The following is a 26823-nucleotide window of genomic DNA, read 5'->3' on the forward strand; positions in this document are numbered from 1 at the left end:
AATAGAATTTGCATACGTATACATGTATATATATTCTTTTTTTTGTTACTAATCTCCTAACTATAATTTTGCTTTACTTCCTAAAACCACCTCTCACTCTCTGCCAAATATTGTAAGTATATATTCCGTATATTTAGACCTCTTAAGACTACAAATATTTCTTAGTATATCCAACATTTTCTTGTATACATAAATTATATAAAAATTCTACTAGCCCTGTGTGCAATATCTTACATTCAAGAGTATGTAATCAACTTATTGTGATGATTCTATTTTTATTATTATAATGTGAAGGAGATTTTAGGAAGCAATATATGATTTAAATTACAACAAATGTATTGTTCATGAAAGAGATATAGTGTGGCCATAAACTAAAATGTTAAATAGTGATACAGACTGATCCAGATGCACTTAGGACCATGAATATGTATATATATATACACCTTGAACATTTAAAAAATAAAGAAACTATAAATGTATAGTAATATTAATAAGAATGTTTTCTCCATCTCTAGTCCATCACTGTATAAATATTTACTGACTAAAATTTTGTACAAAAAAAATTAAACAGATTGTTCTAGAAATGTTTGAAATGTACATTAATATCTTAATTATTTAAAGTAGCACTTTTGTGCTAAGAAGTATCACAGGTATCTTCAAATATGTACATATTTCGAAAGGCTAGAAAAATTTTGCCACAAAAGAGCTTAATTGATAAAATAACATAAAAAATGATGGTCATACACATATCAAATAAAGAATATACATCGTTTTATTTGCTGTGATATCTAGAAACAGATTTGGATTTGGCGGACTATGATCTCTAGAATCAGATCGCCGTTTATTACAAAGTTTCTCTTTAGTATAATCGCTTCTACTATGAGAACGGCTACGAGATGATGATCGTGAATGCTTGCTTCTTGATCTTGACCTCGAACGTGAGCGAGACCGTGACCTTGATTGCGATTTTGACCGTGAATAAGACCTGGAGTGGGATCTAAAATATATATTATATTAAAATCACGATTATATTGAAATTGCCTACAATTTCGAATTTTATTGCTTTTCTCTATCAAGTACATATATTTATTTATGTCAATTGTATCAAATTTTCTATGTTTTCTATGAATGTAGTGTAGTATATCTTATACAAAATTTCAAGAGATTTATGGAATAATTGGGCTTGCAAAAATTGCGACAAGTACCCAGGAAAACTATCATAGTTTACTTCATATTCTGATAAAAGTAAAAATTACAGAAATATCAATATACTACTATAGTTAGTAAAATGGATCTTCATATTTTATAATATTTTCTATTTCTTTTCTTTTGCTTAAATGTCAATATATAAGTGTATATATATTATATATACAATAATATACATATATATATATATATAATATATTAATAAAATTAATTTAAATTACTAAGTATTACAAATAAAATGTTATATTAATTTTAAAACCAATTATATCTATTTTGTTCCATTATTATTTTAGTTATGTACCGTCTTTAACAGCTGTTTGTAGTAGAAGGTTGTAGAGTACGTAATAGCAATACCAGAAAGAAGAGAACAGATGAGTACTTATAGAGATGAAATCATATAAATATGTTAGGTATATGGGCGAAGAGTGGCTAGATGAAATGACTCACAGTTTATCTTTTAGTGACCATTAGATCTATTATAATAACTGGCAAAGATAATAAGACGAAGGAAGAATATCAGAGATACCAGTAGTGCTGATGTGCAAAAACTTTCAGTCTAAGGTGATCTCAGTGGTCGTTAGAAGTATCGCAGTATGCAGAACTAGCCACTCCATCGGCCGTGTTTTCCTCTTTTGCTTGTAGTATGCAGAAAGAAACCAGAGAAATGTGGATATTCTATGCTGTAACTACGTAGTATCACAAAGTGAACCCAAGGCGAATCTGATGAGAATCTCAGTAGCAACACGTTTCTCTTATGTATGCCTGTTCAGCGGGGTCTGCTATAAAAATGTCAATATTATATCGATATTGTTCTTGATAATGAAAGCACTTTGGTATAGTATGTAAAATTTTAATATACAAAATTATTTCATATTTCATTTGTTTCATACACCAAATATAACAAAAATAATTTCTCTTAATTAATATATATTAAAATTTATCTTCTAATATAAATATTCTATTATAAAATGTAACTTACTAAACATTAAAATATATTCAAAGACCCAAACCTTATATAAAATTCATTATTACAAATTACTTTCATTGTACATTTAAGCATATATTTGTTAAATCAAATTCTGCATATATTTCTTGCTTACTTGTCTAATAGTTTTTTGCATGCCATAAAGTTTATGTGAAATGAATATGTATTCTATACTTACCTTTTCTTACGAGTATTTCTATGTCGTTGACAATTTCTAGCATAGTGACCTCTTTCACCACATTCGTAACACCTATCTTCAGGATGAAATAGTTTGCCTACACCTCTTCTGAAATAACTTCTATCTCTTAATCTTCTCCCATTAGATGCTTCCACACGAGCTCGTCTTCCACATATAGTTCTCCCATCAAGTCCTCTTATTGCATCTTCTGCATCTCTAGCATCTTCAAATTCCACAAAAGCAAATCCAGGTGGGTTTCTAGCTACCCATACATTCCTTAAAGATCCATAATAAGAGAAAGCATCTTCCAATTCTCGTCTTGTTGCACCATTTCCTAAGTTTCCTACATAGACTTTACAATCTGAAGGATATCTTGGCATCTGAAAAATATATTTTAGTAATTTAATACTGAATATATATAAACAATTTCCTTTATTGTTTACTTAATAATGTATTTTAGACAATTAATGAATTTAATTTGTATGCTTTAATGATTTAACTACGACTGTAATATCTATTAATAATATTAAAAAGTAATAAAAGTCATAGCAGTCCTAAAGACTCGGACATTTGTAAACAATATATTATTTTTTTCTACGGAATATTTAATTTCTTTAAAAAATAAAGTATAACATATTCGACAAAATTATACCTTATTCATTGTTGATTAATTTATTAAGCACGAACATACAACGATATAATATACAAAATTATCAATTCTTCATACTGAAGAAAAAAATTGCATGTCAAGCGCGTCAATTTTTTACATTTAGTATTTCGCCGAAATGCAGGGGTTGATTAAAGTCCGGTTTCTATTTAAAAATATAAATGTAAACGATGAAAAATATGAAACTAACTGATATAATTACATATTTCTGTTATAATTTAAATATTATATAGATATAACTTCCTTTTTTCTGTTGTTTTTCAAACAAATAAAACAGATATTGAAAAGACTTAACATTTCCCAATTAAATTATTTCACGTATGTACAATATTAATAGCACAATATTTTAATCATTTCGATTTTACTATTGGTAGAACTGAAATCGATTCAGACCATGATTTAGACGAACTTCACGATACTGTAGTACTGTACCGTACTGTACGACGTGTTGACTCACATGTTGACTCATATGTTGGCGAAACGTTAGGAAGTGTAGTTACGAACTTTATGTGTTGTAATACATGTACATTTATAAAATAATAATTTTAAATTGAAATTTGGGTACTATTTAAAAATTATTTAGAATAGTTAAAAATGGCAGTTAGAAAACGTTATTTATTTGAACCGATGCCTAAGTCTATACTACATGTGAAACATATATCTTCAAAGCAAGTGAGTGAAAAAGATAAAAAAGCAATTGTTATTGCACAAGAAATAAAATTTGCTCGATTACTTTCATGTAATGATAAAGTAACTCGAGATAAAGTACTAAAATATTTAAAAAGGTGGTTGATAGTTCGTACACAAAGTTCTCTTGGTAAGATTTGTATTCTTGTTAATCGAAATTCCAATTAGTTATGATTTTTGTTTATTTAAATTTATTTATCTAAATTTTGTTTATCTATTTATTCGTTATATTATTAAGAAAAGATATACTTTCAATATTTTTTCTTAGCACTTTCAAAGGAGGATTTTATGCGATTATGGAAAGGTTTATTTTATTACATGTGGGTGTCAGACAAACCCTTGATTCAAGAAGAACTAGCAGAATCTCTTAGTAAAATTGTACATTGTTTAAAAGCTAAAGAGGTAGTAGTACTCTATACAGAATGTGTTTTAAGAACATTAGGTATTGAATGGTTTGGTATAGATCAATATAGATTAGATAAATTTTGCATGGTAAGTATTAATATGATACCTTTTTATATAATACACTTATATATACAATCCTCATCAAAAAGATAACTCCGTATGCTATCTTTAATTTCTCAATGACGCGTGTAAAGTTTTTTGTCTGTAACATATAATATCAAAACATTATGAGCTTAGGATATGCGGTTTGCTGGAAATAAATCGCAATGTTTTAGATGTTTGTATACAACAAAGAAAAATTATTCTATACCAAGGTCACAATGATAACACACTCTGTTAATATGTTTAGAAATTGCTCAGTAGTTCATGATCTATCAACGAGTATAGATTACAGTACAATATTATATAAATTTGTAAGTATGAGATGCGAAAAAAAATTAAATGAGTCTTAGAAAAAAAAGCAAATTCTTGAACTAAAACAGCAACAGTTATCAGTAGCAAAAATATCGAAAGTAATAAGAAGAAGTCGTAAAGTAATACACAATTTCTTAAGAGATGTTGAAGATTGTAGTAAAAAGAAAAGTACTGGTTGGCCGTCATCGTTATCCGATCGTGATAAGCAAGCAATTTTGCGTGTAGCTTCCAACTCTCAGTTAACAACAAAGCAAATAATGGAGAAATGTAGCGTTAGTGCCAGTGCTTCAAGTGTTCGTCGAGTTTTACTATCCTGCAAAAATGTCAAGAGGTTAAACTTGAAAAAGAAACCTTCATTAACAATGAAATACAAAGTAGAACGTTTACGCTTTGCAAAAGAAAAAATGCATTGGAAAAAGAAAAAGAAATTTTAAAGCATATTCTGTGCTCATAATGTTTTAATATTATACGTTACAGACGAAAAACTTTACACGTTATTGAGAAATTAAAGATAGCACTTGGGTTATCCTTTTGACAAGGAATGTATTAAAATTTTTTATTAATAAATGTGTATTTACAGCTAGTTCGAAGAATAATTCGACAGACTTTCCAGAAATGTAAAGAGAATTTATGGGATATTGAATGGATAAAAGATATTTCTGAAATACTTGAAAAGTTATTAGTTGATCCAAAAATATGTCTTGGTTTTACTATGCATATAACAGAAATATATCTAGAAGAACTTGCAAAAGTATGTTATTTTATATTAAATATTGATTTATTGTTAATTTATTAACAAGTTTAATTTTTATAGATTAGTGATGGAAATATACCAGAAAATGTTGTTACAGAATTTATTAAACCATTTATTTTATATTTTATATCTATGGATGATGAAAGACAAATTCAACATGTAATGAGACATATTTTTAGGTATCTGATTTTTCAATCAGATATTGGTGTGGATTATACGGAAAAATTTAAAGCTTGGAGAAGTGTGAATATTAATTTTTTTATTATCTTAAAACTTATATGAAATAATTTGTTTATAACTTATACTGACAATAATATGTATTATTGTTTTTATATAGGCTGGCTTTCCTGCTGGTTCTATTGATGCTATGGAAAAAATAGAACTGTCAGACGAAGAAGATAGTAATATTAGCAGAGACATAGAAATTTATCATGAAAAACAAATGAAATATAATACAGAGAAACCACTAGATCCTAGAGCTGGTAGAATAGATGTTGAATTGCCACAAATACCTTTTAATCCAAGACAGATAGCTGATTTGTTAAATAAGTATAAATTTCATTCCTCATCAACAACAAAATCACGTAGACAATTACGTCGTCTTATTAAAGAGTATGTATTGTGTGATTATCAATTAAAGAATATATTAAAGACATTAGTAACAAACTAATAAATTGATTGAAACATCTTTGTAGGTATATAGAATTATCAGATGGTAAAATGCCATTAGGCATTAAGGAAATAAGAACTCCAAAAATGCAAAAGAAAAATACAGATATAAAGTCAGCTGCAGTACGTCTTTTAAAATTTGAGCAGGAATTATATTCGGATACGCTACAAAAAGGGCGCAAAAAGAAAAAGAATAAGCAGTTAATACATGATGAAAGTGATAAATTTAGTGAAGAAGAATCAGAAAATATTAACGATGAAACTAATCGTGAAGATAATACTGTAGAAATGAACAATGATGAAACTATTAAAAAAAAAAGAAAAATGAAGCATAAATTAGATTTTACTGATAATTTAATAAATTCGCAAAATCAGAATATTTGTAAAGCAGATGCAAAAGATAGTAATTCTAAATTAAGAAATAATTCTTCATTATTAATTGAAGATATTGATGAAAATAAGAAAATAAAATTAAAAAAGAACAAGAATATAACTGCCAAAACACTAAACATCGTCAAACAAGTAAAGAGAAAAAAGTCAACAAAATCAAAAGTTACTGGTAAATGGGATGTTTCTGATAATATAGAACCATCCATTCTTTTGATGGATAATAACACCACAAAGTCATGTATGAAAATTGATGAAAATTCAGTTACAAATAACCACGAGCAAAAGAATAATATATATGGTAAACAACAAACTTGCTTGGTACCTATATTAACAAAATTAGAGAATAAAAAAAATGTAAGTCTTCTAACATTTACTTGTTATATATTTTTGTATTTTTATTATTTTTCATAAAATACGTACGTATCTACTTTAAAATGGCAATTAAATTTTCAAACTTACTGTCTTTTCTTATACTGTTTGGAACTATTATCATATGATTATTGATATATATATAAATATCTTTATTATGTAGGAAACACCAATAAGCTTAAAAAGAAAACACGAAATAAGTGCTACTACAAGTTCTAAAAAACGAGTGAAAATTGCTCTTCACTGTAATACAGCTCAAAATACATCTGAATATATTTCACAAATTCGGAAAAGTCCAGCTATACCTTTTGATGCAAACAAGAAACCATTAGCAGGTGTACTAAAAGCAAGTCCTATACCAAGTCCAATTAATCCATTTTATAGAAGAAATATATAAAATGTTTGTTAAATTAATAAATGAAGTAATAATTATTTGTTAATAAAACGAATAAAACTACAATTTTTCAAATAAATTATTCTTATTAATTATTATTTTTCATGTATTATGATGGTTCTTACATATTTTTTGGAAAATTTATAACATGGGAATAACAATTAACATACGGGAAATACAGAGTATGGGAATACAGAGTTATCTACTTAACTCGTAACCAGTGTTTGCGACATATAAACTGCTATTTACTCGCATTTAACTTCTGAACATGGTCATAAAACTATAAATAAGGTAGACCTAACATCATTGATAATTATGTATACGTATACTTGATCATTTTAATTATTTCTGCCAAAACCATTGGAGTGATTAAACACATTGAAGTTCAATCATCGGAATCACGGATATTCGAGTGTTCGGGAAGAAGTCGGATGATCTCATGCAGTGACACACGATATACGAATACTATATTTTTTATGCATAGTAGTGTACGGTGCGTGTGACTTTACACTTGTAATTGGGAAAAAAAAATTATTGCAATTATAACTACGTATTTTAATTATAAACTTATAAACAATTAAGAGAAAACTTTTCATATAATAATATAAACTTAAATGTGTTTATTGCATTTACATTTATTTTCATAATACTATACTAAAGTTTCATACATAATTACATTTACATAATAATAAAGTTTCATATATATATTTCTCGCATCATGAAATACATACACATTGGAACAAATATATTATTTTGATTTTTTTATAATTATAATATATATATATAATTATACAATAATATAAACTGCAATTATATAATATAAATTATATGATTATATAATTACAATTTATATTATTTTCCTTTTTGTCTATTTTTTTTTTTTGTGATGACACACACATTACATGTAACAAATATATATTCTAATGTTTAAATAACAAAAATATTTAAATGTATTTATGGTTTAAAAATAGTATGAAGTATATTGAAAATGAAAAGATTAAAGTGTATATTATTATTTAAGCCAAATAAACAATGATATTTTATTAATAAATTATTTAAAATTCGTAAGCAATTAATATTAATCTATTTGCTTCTTGTCTTAAATGAGGTAAGTAAAATTTTCATATAAATGACAATGAAAGTTTTAGAAAAAGCGGATAATTTAAACAGAGAAGTCTTTAAAATTCTTATACAACCTTGTTTGAATACTGTTCATAAAAGTACACTAATACACATATCTTTTTGGCACATGAATTCACTTTTACTTATAACATTTCTATAGCTACAGAAAAATAGAGAATTAGCTACTATTACAAAACCAAATACTTAAAAATTATATTCTATGCATTTCATTCATATATTACATAATATTTTTAATTTTAATACTAAGTTTCATTACAAAAGAATTGAAACTTGTAAGATTGTTTGTATAATTCAGTCAATACGAAAAGTAAAAAATTCTATTTCGTACTATTTAAATACATTGAAACGACACTGAGAAATTTTAAGTGCATAAGTATCTCATACTTTATTTTGATTGAATTTTAAATTTCGCAGGATTTTGAAATGTTTCACGAAAGTAATTTTATTTTATAACATATATATATGTACATTTGTACTTTGAAATATGAGATAATGAGGCACTGTGTCCATCGTTAGCTAGATTGACTTTATTTATGATTCCTAAAAAATATTCAAACCAAATATTATAGCATCATGTAAATTAAAAAATATATATAGATATCTGTCATTATTTAAATACATACATATAATACTACTTATATACATATAATACTGCTATCATTATGTTATAGATAGATTAAACATTTTCGAAAAATTATAATGCTTAATGCTGCTACAATTTATGATCATAAAATTCATTAATTATTGCTAAACTACATATCTATCATTCGGAATTAATTATCATTTCGTTTTATATTGTTTTTCAATAGTTATAATATAAATTATTGATAAAAAGCAAAATCAAAATTCTTTTTTCAAAATTTGTTACAGTATTCAAATTATACTCAATAAAAGTATCATTATAACACGCATTTGCAACACATCTTAAGAAATTTATACAATATCTATGATTTTTAAAGTATAAAAATCATAGCATGCGTGCACTTACTGAATTATATTTAATTTAGAACTCTTTTCGTAATATCAAACTATATGTCTTAAATTAATATTATAATCTCTAACAATAACATGTAATAAACTGATTATTTTTATATACATTTCATGCATAAATTTTGTATAAAGTACGTTCCTAAGTAACACAGAAAGTTTTTTGAAAATTGATCTGGTAATTCGTATAAATGTAATATTTTAATTGTTTGTAATGTACAATTTTTAAAATGTCTGAAATTTTTATACACGACATAAATAATTATTTTGTTTTGTACCATTATTATACATTTTGATATTAAATATTATTAAGCTAATTGTATTCTTTATATGTGTTGAGTGCTGGATAAAAAAGGTATTTGAAAATTTGTTAATTTTTCTATGATTGTACTTTAATATTAAATACTTCTTTTCTCAGGCTTTAGAAATAAAAATAAAATATTGTCATATATATAAATCGAAACCATTTTTTATAAATATTAACACTGAATATGAGAAAAGGATACTACACCCTAAACATTTAAGATACCAAAATATATTTTTTTAAAAACTTGTCGATATTAGTATCAACTCTCCATAGTTTACAAACTGTATCAAGATATAAACAAAATTATGAAAAACAATAATTTTTACCATAGCACATGGTAGAAATGAATAAATTAAATATTATGGTGTATATATGATATATACAATCTTTATTTTCTATAATCAGAACTAAAAAATGTAAAATATAAATTCTTTTTTATAACTCAGTAATCTATGGAGGGCTAATTTTCCCACAACATTAAAGTATTATAATTTCATATTTCCATCTTTTTTTATCTAGTACACTATAGTAATACCTTTAATTTATGATATTAGACTAGCATTATTATTATATATTTCAGTCAAATATATTAAATTGTGTTTGTTCTAAATCAACTTTTTTAAATTAATTCATATTAAATTTATATATCAGATCTGTAACTATGAAACCGGAATTTGCCTATAGATGGCCCTAGCTGATAATATAGTTATCACTAAACTGCGTCATTGATGCCAAAAGTCTTTGTTGACATCTCACAAACATTTTCGACTCAGAACAATACAAGTTTCATACAATAGCATAGTTTGTAATAGCGTTGAACATGTCGAATTTTGTGCCTGGAAACTACGATTTGCGGACAGCATTGATTTTCTGTTACCATTTGAAGAAAACTGCTGCAGAATCGCATCGAATGCTTGTTGAAGCTTACGGTGAGCATGCTCTTGGTAAATCACAGTGCTTTGAGTGGTTTAAAAAATTCAGAAGTGGCAATTTTGACGGGAGGAACGAAGAACGTGGAAGACCACCGAAAAAGTTTCAAGACAGAGAATTGTAAGCATTGTTGGATGAGGATGACGCTCAAACGCAACAACAACTCGCTGATCAATTAAACGTGACACGAGAAGCCGTCTCCATACGTTTGAAAGCTATGGGAAAGATCCAGAAGGTGGGAAAATGGGTTCCACATGAACTGAATGAAAGACAGCAGGAAAACCGAAAAACCACTTGCGAAATGCTGCTCGCCAGATACAAAAGAAAGTCATTTCTCCACCGAATTGTGACTGGCGATGAAAAGTGGATATATTTTGAGAATCCTAAGCGTAAAAGATTATGGGTAGCTCCAGGTGAACCACCGACATTGACTACAAGACCAAATCGCTATGGATGGAAGACAATGCTCTGTGTTTGGTGGGATCAGAAGGGTATGATCTATTATGAGCTGTTAAAACCTGGCGAAACCGTTAATACTGAGCGCTACCGACAACAAATGATTGATTTGAATCAAGTTTTGCGTGAAAAACGACCAGAATATCAAACAAGGCAACACAAAGTAATTTTGCTTCATGCACCATCACATACAGCAAAACCGGTCAAGGAAACGATTGAAGCGTTCAGTTGGGAAATACTTTCGCACGCGGCTTACTCACCAGACTTGGCTCCGTCCGATTACTATTTATTTGCATCGATGGAACACGCACTTTCTGACCAGCACTTCACTTCTTACGAAAATGTACGAAAATGGCTCGATGACTGGTTTGCCTCAAAAGAGCGACAGTTTTTTTGGCGTGGCATCCACCAATTGCCAGACAGATGGGAAAAATGTATAGCTAGCAATGGGCAATACTTCGAATAAAATATTTTTAATCATTTTCATACAATAAACGTGTATTTTCTATACAAAAATTCCGGTTTCATATTTACATACCTGGTATTATCTATAAGATAAGTGTTCCCACATATTCTATGCTCTGCTTCGAATTGTCATTATACCACTTAAAATTTCTAATATATAAACTTGTTAAAATTAATCTTTTATCGATTTTTGAAAATTAAATTAACTTTAATTTACTTCAAACTCATATATAGATTATTTATGAATGTCTAAAATATTTATAATAAAGTTTTAGAAATAATTTAATTTAATTTAATATTGGAATTTAATACTGAAATCTATTTGCATTAAATAGTTTAAAATTTTATTAATCATATCTTTTTTGTAAGGAAGTGTGTTCTCCAACGCCAATACCATCCCATTTCAAGTTGATTAAAACCAGTAGTAAAAAATGATAGAGCAATAAAAAAAATTGAATGTACCAGTGTCCATAATTGGAATACTGGTGAGATAATAAGTAAAACTATCATACATCCTGAAATTTAAAAAAAAGATACGATATTTTTAATAGAAATATTATCAAGAATTAGTGAAAATAAGTAGAATAAAATATTACCTGTTAGAATGCTCCAGAAACTAAAGGCAATATGCAAGGGACGTAATTTTGTTAACGGCCAAATTTCAGCAGGAAAAGTTTTCTTTTCATAAAATTGTTTTAAGATTTCTTCTTTGTTAAACCACTTTTCTTCTAACCATCGCCTTAATGTTAAATCATCTGTTGGCACATCCGATGATGGTATTCGCTTAATATGAAAATGTACTTCATTTGGTAATTTTCCTTTGATCAAATCTAATTCAGATTGTGGAATATAATCAGGATATGCAATCGTTAAATCATAAACAGCATTGAGATAACTTGCTTGTTGAAGATGTCGAACTAAATAACTGAATCCTGTTGTCTTTGGATGAAGAGTAAAAGAATATTGTGGCAGAACATGTTGCATGGCATATTTGTCAGATTTCTCTTTGCTGTTTTTTGTTAGATCAGTACCCTCAGGAAATATAAGTAATTGAGAGCGCCTATCAAGAGCAACTAAATAATCCAAGGTACGTGACAATCGGTTTTGATCTTCTTCCCAACGACGAGTTATATAAAGGAAACCATACATTTGCATTATCCATCCTGTTATATAATGACATTATTTTGTTATGTTATTTAAGAAAAACAAATGGAATAATAATTAAGTTCTTAATGGTCATTGTATAAAAATGATGTGGTAGTTATGGTATTATGAAAGGTACGTTATGAATATTTTTGGAATATGTGGAATTATGATCACTTATCGTATTACCTGGTCCTGGAATATGTCGTATAGGATCCTTTAAAACAAATTTTAATCTATGAGTTGCTACATTAGGTAAACATGCTTGATACATTGCAGCCCACAAAAAATTCCAATCCACCCGTGTTCTATGATTCATTACAAGAACAGCAGATTCATTTGGAGATATATGGTCTCCTGATACCAAAATTTTTACACCAAATACTTTTAAAAGAGCCTAGAAATATATTGAAATTATTAGCTTATTTATGGTACAATTACATAACTCATATATAAGGAAATTTTGATTCTGAAATAAAAAAAAAAAAAAAAGAAAGAAAAAGAAGACGTTTATTTTGCTTACTGTGGAATAAAGTTCCCAACAAGAAAGTAATAGATCACCACATTTTCGAAACTTTGGAGGACTAAAAAATAACAGTGGTAACATAGGGCAAGCAATAAATAGAAAACCAGCCACTATGCTGCTGTACCATAGTGCACAATATAAAGTACCACGTAAAAGTCCACGCATCTCAAATTGTGTCTTAAATATTTAAAGAAATATGTAATAATATATTTATTTATAATAATTATATGTATAAGGCTTAAAAACTTATCTATTATTATAAAATATATGTACTAGAAATACATACCTTAGAACATTTACTTATAATTAAATCATATATGATATAAAAGAATTATAAGGCAAAAGATAGAAACTTTTGTTTATAATGAAACATTTTTAGTTTATAAAAAAATAAAAAATTTTTATCTTTAAATAATATTTAATATTAAAGAAGTAGGAACAGCAGAAGTGTAGTTTAATATAAATTAAATTAAATGTTTACAAATTTGCATATATAATATTTTGAATAGTAGAACTTACCTTGTCATGTGTATGTTTTAAATGAACTACTTTTTTCAAGCATTTAATGTTAACTGAAATGTTCTGAAATGTTTTCTTTGGCTTCTCTTCTATCTTACTAGAAGGGCTTCCTCTACCTCACCCCTTTCACCCCATTCTCCACCCAATATCTACTAAGTTCTGGGATGCTGTGTTGGACCATTATTGATCTGTTAAAACAAGGGGAAAGTTCATAATTGTTTTTAAAATTTTGATTTGTTTCCACAATTTCTTCATAAATGTTATAAGAATAAATATTATAACAAAAAGACATATGTGTGTATATGCAATAGAATAGATCTTTGTCATTTGTTTTTACTTTTTTGTTTTATGATTATGTTGATAATCTTAACTTTCTATTTAAGTTTGTTTTACTAATACAAAAATATATAATTACATAAATTAAAATGAACAAAAAAAATATAACTGAGCTAGTTTAATATATTTTTACTAAGGTAGAAAAGTTATCAACTATTAATATAAAAATTGTTGCAAATTATACAAATAAAATATTATACATAATAATGAAAGTTTATTTTAATTGTAATGCCAAAAGTAACTGGATTGATAAATATTTAGGGGATAAATCAGTTGAAATTTACTCTTTTTATAAGGTTTATAAAATTTAATTATACAAAAGTGTTAGTATGACTTTTTATATTATAAATTTTACTTAGAAGATGTATACAGTTAATATCACTAATAATAAATTCTATAAATTCTTTTAAGAAAATAACTAAATCCAGGCGCTTCAATGTATATACCGTTTTCTATATATATAAAATATTATTTGCTAAATTGTACAACTAAAGTACATATTTCTAATTTACAAAACCTTGCACTAGTGATGTACATTTTTTATGCAGATCTTTACAAATTACATTCTTTCATAAAATTTAAATTAAAAGATTTACAATACATACTGCAATAGATAAAATATTTTGAAAATTGTTTAGTACCTATGTTTCATGTAATAATTGATTATAAATTGTTTGATGTTAACGTTTAAATTAAGCTGTAATATAGTTGTTTTTATCTGTATATGTATATGGAAATAGTATAACTATTAATATAGGTGTGATGTACAAATACATTATTTTTTACTATGAACTATATCCTGAGTACTTGTCGAGAAGTTTACTCGCTTCCGTATGTACTTTTTCATCATCAGCTGATACAATTGGTTTTTCTAAAATTTCTTTTAATGAATCAATTGCACATGTATATTTCTTTAAAGCAATATAACATTTACTAATGTATAACTGAGTGTATGGATTTGTACTTCCAAGCTTTGCTGCAGTTTCAAAACAAATGAGTGTTTCTTCAATAGAAACATTTGGAATTTCAAATAATGTTGCTACCTGCAAAGAGTACAAAAAAATTTAAGCTATTTAGTATTAAATTGTGATATTATATAAAAATAATATTTTGTATATATTAAAATTTTCTAGTAAATTAAATTAGAAGTTAAACCTTTTTCTCGATCCAACTTAAATTAGCAATTTCATATTTAAATCTTCCTAGAAGATAATGTAATTCAAAGTCATCTGGTTGCATTTCTAAAGCCAGTTCTACATATTTCTTAAAAACAATGCCATTCTTTATTTTGTCTGGCACTGATAAATAGTCTCCATGTAGTCCTATAAGGATAGCATACCACTTATACAGATCTGCTTTTCGATTTTCAATAATTCTCTCACACTGTTGAATACCTATTAAAAATATCATTTGTTTTCATTACATTATGCAAAAATAAACAAATATATTGTACTTACCTTCAAGAATGACTAACTTTCTAATATTCTTATCAATTTGTGCTTCTGCATAATGGTAGCTAGCTCTTGTGAATCTCCATACTACTTCTACATTGTCTGGGTGGGATCTTGCTAATGTTTGCAATATATAGTAAGTCTTGACATCAAATTGATCATTTAGTTGTTCATCAATCTCCTTAAGTATTATATCCAGCTGGTTCAGTTCGTCTGAGATCCTATATTACTGAACATATAATCTCTTCCTTTTACACTTTTAAAATAACTTTATTCGCCAAAATGATCAAATTTTAATTTTCCAAATTAGTACAAGTAATCACATGCTTAAATCACGAATTAAATAGTATAATTTGAATATTCTTAAGATGTTTCTTCAGGAAGTAGATTCACATTTTTACTAGAATAAATTATAAATCCTCGTACGTGTTATTTATACAAGTTTAACATATATTTATATTACTTTACCAACCTTAAGTCACTATCACTAACAATACTTTCACCATCGGAACAATCATAGAACTCATCATCTCCAATATCAGTTGTTGTTGAAAAAACATCAATATCTGTATCATTATCTAAAGTATAGGTACTATCGTTAGAGTTAAATTTTCGTGAAATTTTTCTTTTCTTTTTCTGTTGTTTTAGTTGTAACCTTAAATGAAACAAAATAATTATATATGCCAAAATAGTTATTAATTTTATAGGATAATACATAAATTTAAGAAATATTTATGTAAATATTTCATATCAAAATAATATTATTACCTTAAAGCTTCTAATTCTGTTTGTAATTCATCAATTCTTTTATTGGCAGCATTTAAGTCAGAAATTGTTGTGCTATATTGTTGATTTGCCAAAATTTTACGATAAATAAAAATACTAGCTGCACTTATAACACCAACGGTTACACCGATGGCAGCAGCAATTAAATTATTATGCATTATGCTGTAAATATAGTATATATTAATATGTTAAAAAATCTAATTCTATATTACTATTTTTTATTAAATAAATAATATATATACATGCATAAAAAAAAGTTAGAAATTCTGTAAGTAGCATAAATATATTAAAATACCGTTATTTCTCTGGGTTTCTTACTATAAATTATAATCAAAATTATATAAATTATCCACGACTATCATTCATTAATACACAATAAACATGTGCATAAAACAAACATTTTATTATCTCAATAAAAGAGAAACATATGTTCTTTCAAGCTACGCATATAAAACGTTTTTTACTTTTTTCTATAAAATGTTGATCACGCATCACAGAAACCACATTGTACGCCGGCAATTAAGACTTTCTTCGGCAAACGAATACTTAATTCAATTTCCATTAAAAATCCGACTTTATTACTCAACCGTTTGCTAACGATATATAAATATAATGTTCTTTTTAAGTTCAAAGTACAAAATGTTTTAAAACTCAAATCATAGAGCATGAACAACTACAATAGGATTTGCTATACACGTATGCATGTATATACATGTATATACATGTATGCATGTATATACAATGCTTCTGCTATTTACATACATTGCCGTGATTCTAAATCAATTCATCATATTTGACAAACATAAATTTCATGAAACATAACTATAACCAACTTTTTAATCGGGTAATTTTAAAATTAAGGAGAAAGAAAGAAATTCCATTATATCGTAAATTACAATATTTATATAATATGTATTTATACATGCAGTAGCCACTTCCTTTTTATTTTTAAATACATGTTCTTCCTTATATAATAAATAGATGTATGTATTTCAATAAATTTAACATAAATAGATAATATTGTATATACAGGTAATATTATTCAACCAAACAGTATAGTGATTACTATATTGCAAATATTTATACATTTATGGAAAAATAAAATGTTTAAAGTATACAAAATGCGGAATTGTACAAATGTCCATAATTTAATAGCTATACATAAATATGTATATTTATACGTATGTACATAGTAATTTGAATATTTAATATAATGTAATTTTGTATTCCATAAAAGAAATGTAATTTAATAACGATTACAAATTATAATCATTACATTATCATATTAAAAGGCAAACATACTTTTAATACTAATTTGCATGTTTTTTATATACTTATAGTTAGGATATGAAATTACAGAAAAAAGATAAGGAATAACTATAATTATGTATGTAATTTGAATTTATTTAAATAAATGACGTCAAAACTTTCATATTATTCCTCCTAATATTTTTTCAACATTATTTCATAAAAATATAGAGCTTTCTTTACAATAAAATAATAATAAGTAATGAAATAATTAAATGTAATTTTACAACATTAATGGGATATTTCGTTATCTATGTTTCACCAAATTATTAATTTTTTTATCAATTAAAATATAAACTGAATAAATTTAAGAAAAATCGTACAAAAATAATTGTAAAATTGTAAAATATTATATCAGTTATGTAGTGTAATATCCAATATTAAATATAAAAATTGATATAGAACAAGGGAATCATATATACTCTTATTTTTATAACATAACTATACCATATATTTAGATGTGTAGGAATAAATGAAATCCTCTTCTTCATTCTAAGAAAAAATATGTTTATTAACATATAAATGTATTTATATATTTATATATATTTTTAATGGATAAATATTTAAAATTAAATAAAATTTAATTATACCTAGCAACTTTGGCATCGCATATATATGTATATATATCGTATATACACATGTACATATGTATGTGTCGGTGTGTGTATGTCATGCTATTAAATATTTTATTAAAATGTTAAATTTTAAATTTTTTCAATAAAAGACTGTATATGTTTTATTATTGATACTATAATTTTAATTTATTTATTTTATTTAACATTTGCACTATGATTTGGAGGCTTTTTCCTACATGCCTATTATGTACTCTAATTTTTAAAATTTGATATGATATTTATTTTTGGAATAGTTAATATTATTGTCATGCTACCAAATTGTGTATTATAGACAAAGCTCCTTAAAAATTTTTGTTACATAATAGTCATTAAAAAGTGCACCATTATTAAATTTTCTAAAAACTGATAAGTATATAACATTATGATATGAACACATTTACATAATACGTAAATATTACTTATGATTATAATAATACTTATATGATTATAATATCAGAAAAATATGTCAACAAAATTTAGATACATTGATAAAATAAATTTTGTTCTTTGTTCACATATGGTTTGAATTTTTAATATATGATAAAAGAAATATATATAACAATACCGGTCACTAATGTTTCATATTTCATATATGTATAATTTTTTATATAAAGAATATGTAATAAAGATATTTTTTCACTTATGGCATAAATGATATAATATAAATAGAATTAATATTTAATATCAAATTATCTATAAAATTTTGCTAAAATAACGGAATTTAATATGTGTAATGAAATAGAAAAAAGACTATACAATGGAAATAGTATTAATAAAGTAGTCTTTCTAACGTATTATGAAAAATTTTCTGTTTTCTTAACGGGAAATTCGATCATTTAATAAGTATTAGAAGATAATAATAAATTATTATCCTTTCCTATTCGAAGCTACAAAGATAACATATTGATATCATTTATATGTTTTATGGATCGACCTTGGTTGATACAATTAATCAAATATTTTTTCTCTTATTTTAAGGAAACTTTCAGTACATAGGACGAGTTTCATTTTTTATAGCAAAATAAAAGATTATTTTAACAAAGAAATAAAATATTTAACGCATGTCGGTCTCAATCAATAATTTTAAATAAGTCAAAATAATTAATTAAAATTTGATTAAATACATTTCTGTTTTTCTTTACCTAACATATAAATAATATATAATACATAACATATTAATAAACAATATAAAATATACAAAAGTATGTACACATGTAACAGAAAGTAGAACTACAATTTCGTATTGATATTAGTTATGAAGATATATAAAAAAAATATTAAATTATTGAACGCAAAAGGATTTTTCAAACTCTTATAATATAGATTTATGATCTTATATTATTATGATAGTTAATTATGACGTTTTAGCGTTGCTTAAAGCACAATTTTAATGCTATTTTAAGATCTAAAATATAACTTCTCTATCTAAAAAATAAATATAACTAATAATTTTTCAGTTAACTTGTATAATACAAATTTTTGAAAGATATACTTTTCAATAATATGTTATAGTAATTTAAATAAATATTTTACATAAACTATATTTGCATATTCAACATAGATTATAAAATATATCTTTTTAATGATGAAAAATTTACTAATTAGATGAAATTATTTAAACAATCGTTTAATTAACTATGTTAATATACTGCATGTAAATGAGGTACCTTATAGAATATGTAAAATCTCGTTTCAACTTTTTAATTGTGAAACTCGACCACATTAATCTTAAATTATACGAACGATATAAAACGATTACATAGAATCTATAATATTATTGTATCGTTTTTTTCATTATCACAGATTGTTTTGGTGGTAGGCCTACTTCCAATATTAAGTTTTAAAGGCCTACAATGGACTAGTAAATTTTAACAGAATCTGACTGGTTTCATTCTACACATACAAACCAACATCATGTTTCTAATGTTGGAAAAAGTCTTGTTAGCACAAAATAAGCTACATCGTAGTTACTCCAATATGTTGTATGTGCTGCTAATGTGTAAAAATAATTTCTTCCTAAACTTGCTCGAAGTACATAATCCAATCGTTCTGTTAATTCTAACAAAAAGAGTAAAAAGATATTTAATTATATACCTTTTATTGAATAACTTTTATCATTATTAGATTAATTAAAAATTAATGTAATATTTTTACCTTGACCTGGTTGGATAGGTGCAGAAACATCTTTTTTAACATTCCAACCAGCACGGACTAAGCCCCAAAGACTCCAACCTTTGTCTGGTGCACGATTAGACATATCTACTGAATTTTCTTCTTTTTCATCATTATCTGCTATTAAATATTTTAAATTGTTTAGACATTAAACCAAATGAAAACTATCACTCTGAAAATAAATAGAAACTATCTGATATACCTATAAGAGAACAATTTTGATCAGCATTACTCATTGTTGGTGGTGACTGCTCTGTTTGTTGACCATCAACTCCTCCATATGGCGGAATTAGAACAGGTTCAATTTTGCTATATCCCCTTTCTAAAAGTGGCTCCATTCTATAAGCTACAGGATCAGACCAGTGAAATATATTGTAAAATCTTTTGCATAAACCTTGAGGCATCACATCTGTTTTGTTGGATGGAGAAGGTGTACGTAATACAAGAAATACTGATAATGGGGAACCCAAACAAAATAAATTTTCAATCTGGAATTATGAAAATATTTAAACTAAAATTCTTTAATATTACACTATATTGAATTATTCTTATTGTATATAAATATCTTATATTGTATAAATAATATGCAATTATTAATAACACCTACGGGGAATTGTAATCGTTGTTTTAAAACTTCTTGCGTTTCTGGAGATGGAGGTCTTGTATCTGGAGCCATCCAGCCTGTGACAATGTCATAAACAATTACACATCCCAAAGAATGTGCTAAAATTGAAACTTTCCCTTTCCAACCAGGATGACGACTAGTAAACATAAAGTATAATCTATTTAACTCTTTTTGTAATCCAGCTCTTACTTCCCCTCCATAAAGAGGACTTGTGTAGTAGAGAATATCCATTGCTGATGTATTTAATAAGTGTCGTATGCTTACCACACTAAAGGGGGTGATAGCTTCTACTATACCTAAAATAATTTTCATTAAATACAAGATGCTATTTAAAAAAATGTAAAAATCTAAAAATTAGTTAGAGAAATTGTATATCGGTTTTTTACCTCCATCAAGTTTTAATGATGAACGCCATTCGACAGGGAAAAATTCTATTCTATAGTTAGAGTTAGGAAAATATTTTTGTTTCAACCAATCTACACAGTCTCTAAACCTATTTAAATATTAAATACAATAGATTAATTTCTTAAAACTTTTATATGGTATCAATTGCATATAGTATATTATAATCGTTAATTATATTTTCTACATACAATGTTGTATTACGAATAATTTTTCCAGTATCTCCTTTTTGACCAATTCCATGAACTACAAAAATTATATGATCAATATCATGAGGTTTATCTTCCTTTACAGCAGCGATTTTATATCCTCTTCTTAATTGATAACCTGTTGCTATAAAAACCATTATAAGTAATGCATAAATTTTTAATAATAATTATATATTTTTAAAATACTTACTTTTTGCAAAACCTAATTTTGATGTAACACTACGCATTAATTTTTTATGCCTATATTCGCTATATAATACTACATCATTTATACTATGCCAGTCAACATGAAATTCAGAAAAATGTTCCGTGTGTAACACTAAAAATACAAGAATTTAATTTCTTATTATATTACATTGTATATATACTATTACAGAAAATAATATATAATTAAAATCAAAATTCATACCTTCGTAAGAGTGAGAAGGTGTATCATATGTTGAAGTGGATTGATCAGAATTTTGCTTTTGAAAAAGATTAAGATGAACTTCTTCTATAATTTTAGCTTGTTCTGCCTCTAAAGGTAACCAACTACCATCATAATACCAAGTTCCTCTCATAATTTCCCATTCTTCACCTTTAAATAAAATTAAAACTGATGATTACATTTATTTAAACAAAACCATATACATACAATATATGTATAGCTATTCAATTAATTAAAAATTTAATGTATTATTTTTTTACTTATTTAATGAAATATTTTTAATTTAAAAGTGAAAAAATCATAAAAATATTTTCGTGCATAAAAATTTCTCTATCTGAAATACACATAGAAATTGAAAAAAAATTACAATACAATATACATATAACACTCACCTTATACTCTGATTACATTAATCATGGTTAAATGAAATTAATTATAATAGATTTAAGAACAAATTGATTGATTTTTATGGTAGACATAATAATTAGTACCCATAAATAAAAGTGAATGTTATTACTCAAATTAAATTAAAATATTATATACAATAAAGAAATTTGTAATTCATTTAGAATGTGAAATGTAATATGAAATAATTAAATATAAGCTTGAATTATTTTAGTTATTTTATATTTTGTAAAATTATATTAAAAAAATAATGAAATATGAGATTGAAGCTAAATAAAACATATACCTGTACAATATATTGAAACACATTTCATTTTATCTAGTTCCACATCGTACATTCCTCCTCTAACTACAATTTTTTCAACAGAAGGTGGATTGTTGGTTATATTATTACTTTTACTAAGGACATTTTGATAATTTTGCCAAGCATATTCAATTCTTAAGCTATCATATCCACAGAATTCTACCCATCTTTTATCTACACCATCTCTATAAAACCATCGTATTTGTTCTGCAGTTAAAGGTTCTACATATGTTAATTCATTTATTATATTTTGTGAGTTATCCTTTGAATTTAATTCTTTGGTAGTTTCTGGAATTCCTTTAAACATTAAAATTTGGAATTAGAATAAAATAAATTTAACATGGTACATATAATTTTTATTATTTAATAAAATATAAAACTTACTAAAAACTTTGGTTAAAAAGATATAATGTTATAATTTTTAATCTTTCAGTTTATTATTTACAAACAATGTCAAATTATATAACATGCAATAACAAAAAATGTGAAATAAAAGATTCACACACAGTCATTATTAGTATATTTTAATTTAATAAATTGTAATACATGAGAAGTATGTATGTTTAAATTATATGTATTACAAAGATATAAATTGAACACCATCAAGTAAGATGTCAAATATATATATATTTCATTAATAGTTTATAAAATTGATAAATTATTATTAAATTTCTATAGGTTTCATTAAATTATATTAAAGTGAGTTTTAGGTTTATTAGATATGATAAACATATAGAAAGATTTTTTTATCAGATATTATAGATATTACAATTTGCAGTAACTTTGCATAATTTAAAAATTCTTCTTTATATCGACTGCACGTATCGAGTACATATATAGATACTTATACGTATTATAGATATTCTGAGCATACGAATTGCTCCTTATTGACGACAGATACACTAAATAATAGATTCTTTTAATAGTTCGCCAAATTTGTATAATGAATAACGTTTAAGTTATTTGCAAAGACAATCTTAAATAATTAATAACTTTACCTTCGCAATTTTGAGATTCCAGAGGTGTTTCACTAAAAGGATCAATTTCAATCTTGTCAGACATCCTGTCACTTATGTAATAATCACAGGATATTTTCTAAATCATCTGATTAAAAAATGTTGCAATATTTTATGTCATATCAACTTTTTTGTAACATCTGACACGTACAAAGAGCAATAATTTTTATCAGAATTAACGTTAGACACTACTGAACACTTGTCATCGATAAAAATTTATTTATAACACAAAATCCACAGTCTGTCAGTAGAAAATATTATAAATTGTTTTATTGGTATTTATAAAGGATAATTCCTATGATGGTATCGTTTATTAAAATATAAAGGTGTCTCGTTCACGAGTAAATGCAACGTTGAGAGCTGATTGACGAACTGGCAATCGTTCTCTACAGTAGTTGGACGTTATCTCAAAACTGATTTTTAGGACTTGGGTCTCAACAAACAAACTTATTCACGTTTCGTTATCTTATATAACTCCAATTTCGTACTTCGTCAAAACCACTGCATTTAATGGTAGACAGCTGATGTATAAACGCAATGCGTAAAACAGTATGCGATATGTACAATTCATACGTACTTTTATATTACTATGTACCAGTCTATATGTATATAGAGATATATAGTTATATATATAGATGTATGCATAAGCGCATATACTTACGAGTGATTGGATACAACGTGCTTATTACTAATGCATATGAATCATGTAAAAAATAAAAAATAAATTGAAACGTATTACTGTATACATACAACTTGTTTGTAAAATTTACATTTATATATAGGTCTAGATTATTATTAAATACAATATAATATATTTTGTAAAAATTATCATATAAAAAATAAAAAATAAATTGAAACGTATTACTGTATACATACAACTTGTTTGTAAAATTTACATTTATATATAGGTCTAGATTATTATTAAATACAATATAATATATTTTGTAAAAATTGCATATTTTTCATTTTTGATATTTAATTATTACATTTAACGCAATGTTATATTGAACTTAATACGAATACGCACTATCATTTGCCTTAATTTTTATAACAGAATGATAATTTCATCTTGTACAAACCAGATTCTTTTACAAATTTATTCATACGTAAATTGAAAACGTACATAATGAAAAATATGCATATAAAATGTTAGTTTTTCCAATTGTTTCTTATGTATTATGCAAAAGAATTATTGGTTATTTTATATACAATGTGTTATCTCATTATTCACTCTCATTGATACCAGGCAAATAACTATTGTTTTCTTAGATAAATTTTTAAATAGAATTAGATAATATTAAATACATCTTTTGTGTAACATACATATAAATATAATTTTTTAAAAATTTGATTTATTCTATTAATGATACTTTAACATTACTTACATACATATATTCTATTATTCTATTTTGTAAAAGTTAAATGAATAATAAATGTTGAATATTTATAATTTCATGTATTTATATAAGAATTAATGTACATTTTTTCGAACGAATTATTATTATTTAAAAAATAATATAAATTCATTTTATTTCTTTAATAAAATTTCTTTAATGTTAAGAGAAATATATATTTCATTGAACTAATACATATATTCACATTCATTTAAAAATAATACAAGTTTAAAAAAAAAACCACATAACTATTTTATTATAAATACACATATATGTGAAATAAGAAATTATATCATCACTAAAAATAATATTAAGGAGATTGTTCTATAGTATGTGATTATACAATAGTACAGTTTTTCTGCACGTTATATATTTATTATTAAAAATTTTAATATAGATCTTTACTTAAAAGTAATTTTTATTATACACAAAATTATAGATGTACATTTATTCATTAATTATTTCCCATGACCTGCAGCTCGACGTAGTAAAACATATATCTTTTCCTTAATCCAATCCTTATTGTATGGGGCATATGTGTTTGTGGATTTTTGATAAACAAGACATGATAAATCTGTAAGTTGATCAACAAAATCAAACAATTGACTGATATCGTATGTTATAGTTGGCGTATTTGGATTTCGCCTTTTTAAATGTTCTTCATAAATCTTGCATACACCTGTATTAAAAAATCAAGCTTATTTTCCTGTATTTATATCATGTATATATATATTTGATATATAATTAAATATTCTGTGATTCAATTAAAAAATTACTAAGTTTTAACTACAATATAGAATATCCTTACCTTCCATACATTCGTTAACACTTTCATAATCAGAGTATGTTCTTGTTTCAGGTCTATTACCTGGTTGTACAAGCAATATTGTGTGAGACTATAACAGATAAAAACAAATATTGCAATTTAGTTATTTTAATGTATACACTGTACTAAATAATTTTTCATTTTTAAATACTTATTGGTTATAATATTTCAAAAGAGTAAATATTTACATTCTTCGTGCCTCAGTGTAAAAAGACATAGGTACACATATGTATTTTAACATAAAGATACTATGGTATCTAAAATTTGCTATAAACTGTGTAATAATTTTAACTTGGTTAAAACATTTGTATATTTATAACTATTAACGTGAAAAGAAATTTAAGTTTCAAATAAATAAATATCAAAAGTTTGACATAACTTAAAGTAGTCAAAACAAAAGTCAATTACCATTTTTGCTCTTGAATTAAGAACAACTCAGTTATATGATTTTAGCGGCGTTTAACTTTTTCGCAATTTTTATCACTTTTACCACAATAATTCCACGCAATAAAAAAAATAAAACGTCGAAATCCCTTCAGAAAGCAACCTCAAAATTTCGACTCTAGAGTTTTCGATAATAACACTTGATTCACTTGGAACTTGGAATTTGGAACATACATCAGTTCAGTGGGAACATATCGTATTGTTCCTTCGTTCCTTGTATATCTCATGGTTCAATTTACGTTCCACATGTTTAACATTCATGTTATGTTTAAATATAAATTTTGAAATTAACGTCGAGTTTTTAAAGAAATGTGAAAATCCTAAAAACGAATGAAAAACTACAAGACTATATGATTAAACTTAATGATTTAGTAGTTAAATATATTAAATATATTTGATTACGATAAATAAATTATGTTAAGAATATTGAATGCAAAATTACCTGTTATATTAAAGAAATGTATATTATTCAATTTATTCAGCAAAATTTTATTGTTCTTTATTCCATTT

The 26823-nt window shown here is 25.4% G+C and overlaps 6 protein-coding genes across 12 annotated transcripts; 1 reads left to right on the plus strand and 5 right to left on the minus strand.

The window, feature by feature from the left end:
- Positions 1 to 510: 510 nt before the first annotated feature.
- Positions 511 to 3290, minus strand: LOC139986650 (serine/arginine-rich splicing factor 7). 3 transcript variants are annotated; one of them, XR_011799692.1, is made up of 4 exons: positions 3022 to 3290; positions 2370 to 2749; positions 1733 to 1982; positions 755 to 997 (listed from the first exon to the last, which is right to left on the minus strand). XR_011799692.1 is itself a non-coding variant. In XM_072002137.1 (3 exons), exons 1-3 carry the CDS (start codon positions 3028 to 3030, stop codon positions 739 to 741), a joined length of 648 nt encoding a protein of 215 aa, XP_071858238.1. In that variant the 5' UTR covers positions 3031 to 3256; the 3' UTR covers positions 511 to 738. The 3 variants fall into 3 exon arrangements, 1 of the variants encoding a protein (XP_071858238.1); XR_011799691.1 differs by having other exon boundaries at positions 1733 to 1985; positions 3022 to 3274; XM_072002137.1 differs by lacking the exon at positions 1733 to 1982 and having other exon boundaries at positions 511 to 997; positions 3022 to 3256.
- Positions 3291 to 3482: 192 nt separating this feature from the next.
- Nnp-1 (Ribosomal RNA processing protein 1 homolog Nnp-1) lies at positions 3483 to 7189 on the plus strand. 2 transcript variants are annotated; one of them, XM_072001944.1, is made up of 7 exons: positions 3483 to 3853; positions 3992 to 4215; positions 5123 to 5293; positions 5357 to 5539; positions 5634 to 5908; positions 5992 to 6715; positions 6893 to 7189. In XM_072001944.1, the coding sequence occupies exons 1-7, from the start codon at positions 3631 to 3633 to the stop codon at positions 6941 to 6943; spliced, it is 1851 nt and encodes a 616-aa protein (XP_071858045.1). In that variant the 5' UTR covers positions 3483 to 3630; the 3' UTR covers positions 6944 to 7189. The 2 variants fall into 2 exon arrangements, with proteins under 2 accessions (XP_071858045.1, XP_071858035.1); XM_072001934.1 differs by having other exon boundaries at positions 5992 to 6709; positions 6888 to 7189.
- A 3919-nt stretch (positions 7190 to 11108) lies between these two features.
- LOC139986593 (lysocardiolipin acyltransferase 1) lies at positions 11109 to 13754 on the minus strand. The gene is made up of 5 exons (XM_072002035.2): positions 13595 to 13754; positions 13073 to 13252; positions 12739 to 12946; positions 12003 to 12569; positions 11109 to 11921 (listed from the first exon to the last, which is right to left on the minus strand). The coding sequence occupies exons 2-5, from the start codon at positions 13238 to 13240 to the stop codon at positions 11758 to 11760; spliced, it is 1107 nt and encodes a 368-aa protein (XP_071858136.1). The 5' UTR covers positions 13241 to 13252; positions 13595 to 13754; the 3' UTR covers positions 11109 to 11757.
- A 500-nt stretch (positions 13755 to 14254) lies between these two features.
- Positions 14255 to 16868, minus strand: LOC139986603 (regulator of microtubule dynamics protein 1). 2 transcript variants are annotated; one of them, XM_072002054.1, is made up of 6 exons: positions 16463 to 16868; positions 16150 to 16329; positions 15854 to 16036; positions 15388 to 15602; positions 15086 to 15252; positions 14255 to 14973 (listed from the first exon to the last, which is right to left on the minus strand). In XM_072002054.1, exons 2-6 carry the CDS (start codon positions 16323 to 16325, stop codon positions 14716 to 14718), a joined length of 999 nt encoding a protein of 332 aa, XP_071858155.1. In that variant the 5' UTR covers positions 16326 to 16329; positions 16463 to 16868; the 3' UTR covers positions 14255 to 14715. The 2 variants fall into 2 exon arrangements, with proteins under 2 accessions (XP_071858155.1, XP_071858147.1); XM_072002046.1 differs by having other exon boundaries at positions 15086 to 15324; positions 16463 to 16866.
- A 2117-nt stretch (positions 16869 to 18985) lies between these two features.
- On the minus strand, positions 18986 to 24351 carry LOC139986537 (phospholipase DDHD1). Of its 3 annotated transcripts, none has more exons than XM_072001954.1 (10): positions 23632 to 24351; positions 22616 to 22930; positions 21907 to 22074; positions 21688 to 21816; positions 21480 to 21621; positions 21273 to 21379; positions 20869 to 21182; positions 20464 to 20749; positions 20244 to 20381; positions 18986 to 20147 (listed from the first exon to the last, which is right to left on the minus strand). In XM_072001954.1, the coding sequence occupies exons 1-10, from the start codon at positions 23693 to 23695 to the stop codon at positions 20002 to 20004; spliced, it is 1809 nt and encodes a 602-aa protein (XP_071858055.1). In that variant the 5' UTR covers positions 23696 to 24351; the 3' UTR covers positions 18986 to 20001. The 3 variants fall into 3 exon arrangements, with proteins under 3 accessions (XP_071858055.1, XP_071858063.1, XP_071858070.1); XM_072001962.1 differs by having other exon boundaries at positions 20244 to 20378; positions 23632 to 24349; XM_072001969.1 differs by having other exon boundaries at positions 24138 to 24347.
- A 1092-nt stretch (positions 24352 to 25443) lies between these two features.
- E(r) (enhancer of rudimentary) lies at positions 25444 to 26501 on the minus strand. Its single transcript, XM_072002169.1, has 3 exons — positions 26278 to 26501; positions 25852 to 25939; positions 25444 to 25722 (listed from the first exon to the last, which is right to left on the minus strand). Exons 1-3 carry the CDS (start codon positions 26278 to 26280, stop codon positions 25502 to 25504), a joined length of 312 nt encoding a protein of 103 aa, XP_071858270.1. The 5' UTR covers positions 26281 to 26501; the 3' UTR covers positions 25444 to 25501.
- Between the last annotated feature and the right edge of the window lie 322 nt (positions 26502 to 26823).

Source organism: Bombus fervidus, chromosome 1, assembly GCF_041682495.2.
Source record: "Bombus fervidus isolate BK054 chromosome 1, iyBomFerv1, whole genome shotgun sequence".
NCBI lineage: Eukaryota > Metazoa > Arthropoda > Insecta > Hymenoptera > Apidae > Bombus > Bombus fervidus.

Excerpts from the sequence above, each read along its gene's own strand:
- LOC139986650 (XM_072002137.1), bottom strand. Across the intron at positions 998-2,369 it reads AGAAATACTCGTAAGAAAAG|ATCCCACTCCAGGTCTTATT; the intron begins GTAAGTATAGAA and ends TATATATTTTAG.
- Nnp-1 (XM_072001934.1), top strand. The coding sequence starts at position 3,631 with ATGGCAGTTAGAAAACGTTATTTATTTGAACCGATGCCTAAGTCTATA. Across the intron at positions 5,294-5,356 it reads ATCTAGAAGAACTTGCAAAA|ATTAGTGATGGAAATATACC; the intron begins GTATGTTATTTT and ends TAATTTTTATAG. Across the intron at positions 5,540-5,633 it reads AATTTAAAGCTTGGAGAAGT|GCTGGCTTTCCTGCTGGTTC; the intron begins GTGAATATTAAT and ends GTTTTTATATAG.
- LOC139986593 (XM_072002035.2), bottom strand. The coding sequence starts at position 13,240 with ATGCGTGGACTTTTACGTGGTACTTTATATTGTGCACTATGGTACAGC. Across the intron at positions 12,570-12,738 it reads ACGACATATTCCAGGACCAG|GATGGATAATGCAAATGTAT; the intron begins GTAATACGATAA and ends ATTATATAACAG. Across the intron at positions 11,922-12,002 it reads TTTCTGGAGCATTCTAACAG|GATGTATGATAGTTTTACTT; the intron begins GTAATATTTTAT and ends TTTAAATTTCAG.
- LOC139986603 (XM_072002046.1), bottom strand. The coding sequence starts at position 16,325 with ATGCATAATAATTTAATTGCTGCTGCCATCGGTGTAACCGTTGGTGTT. Across the intron at positions 16,037-16,149 it reads ACAGAATTAGAAGCTTTAAG|GTTACAACTAAAACAACAGA; the intron begins GTAATAATATTA and ends GTTTCATTTAAG. Across the intron at positions 14,974-15,085 it reads TAAGTTGGATCGAGAAAAAG|GTAGCAACATTATTTGAAAT; the intron begins GTTTAACTTCTA and ends TACTCTTTGCAG.
- LOC139986537 (XM_072001954.1), bottom strand. The coding sequence starts at position 23,695 with ATGTCTGACAAGATTGAAATTGATCCTTTTAGTGAAACACCTCTGGAA. Across the intron at positions 21,817-21,906 it reads ACCTTCTCACTCTTACGAAG|TGTTACACACGGAACATTTT; the intron begins GTATGAATTTTG and ends TTGTATTTTTAG. Across the intron at positions 21,380-21,479 it reads ATTATTCGTAATACAACATT|GTTTAGAGACTGTGTAGATT; the intron begins GTATGTAGAAAA and ends ATATTTAAATAG.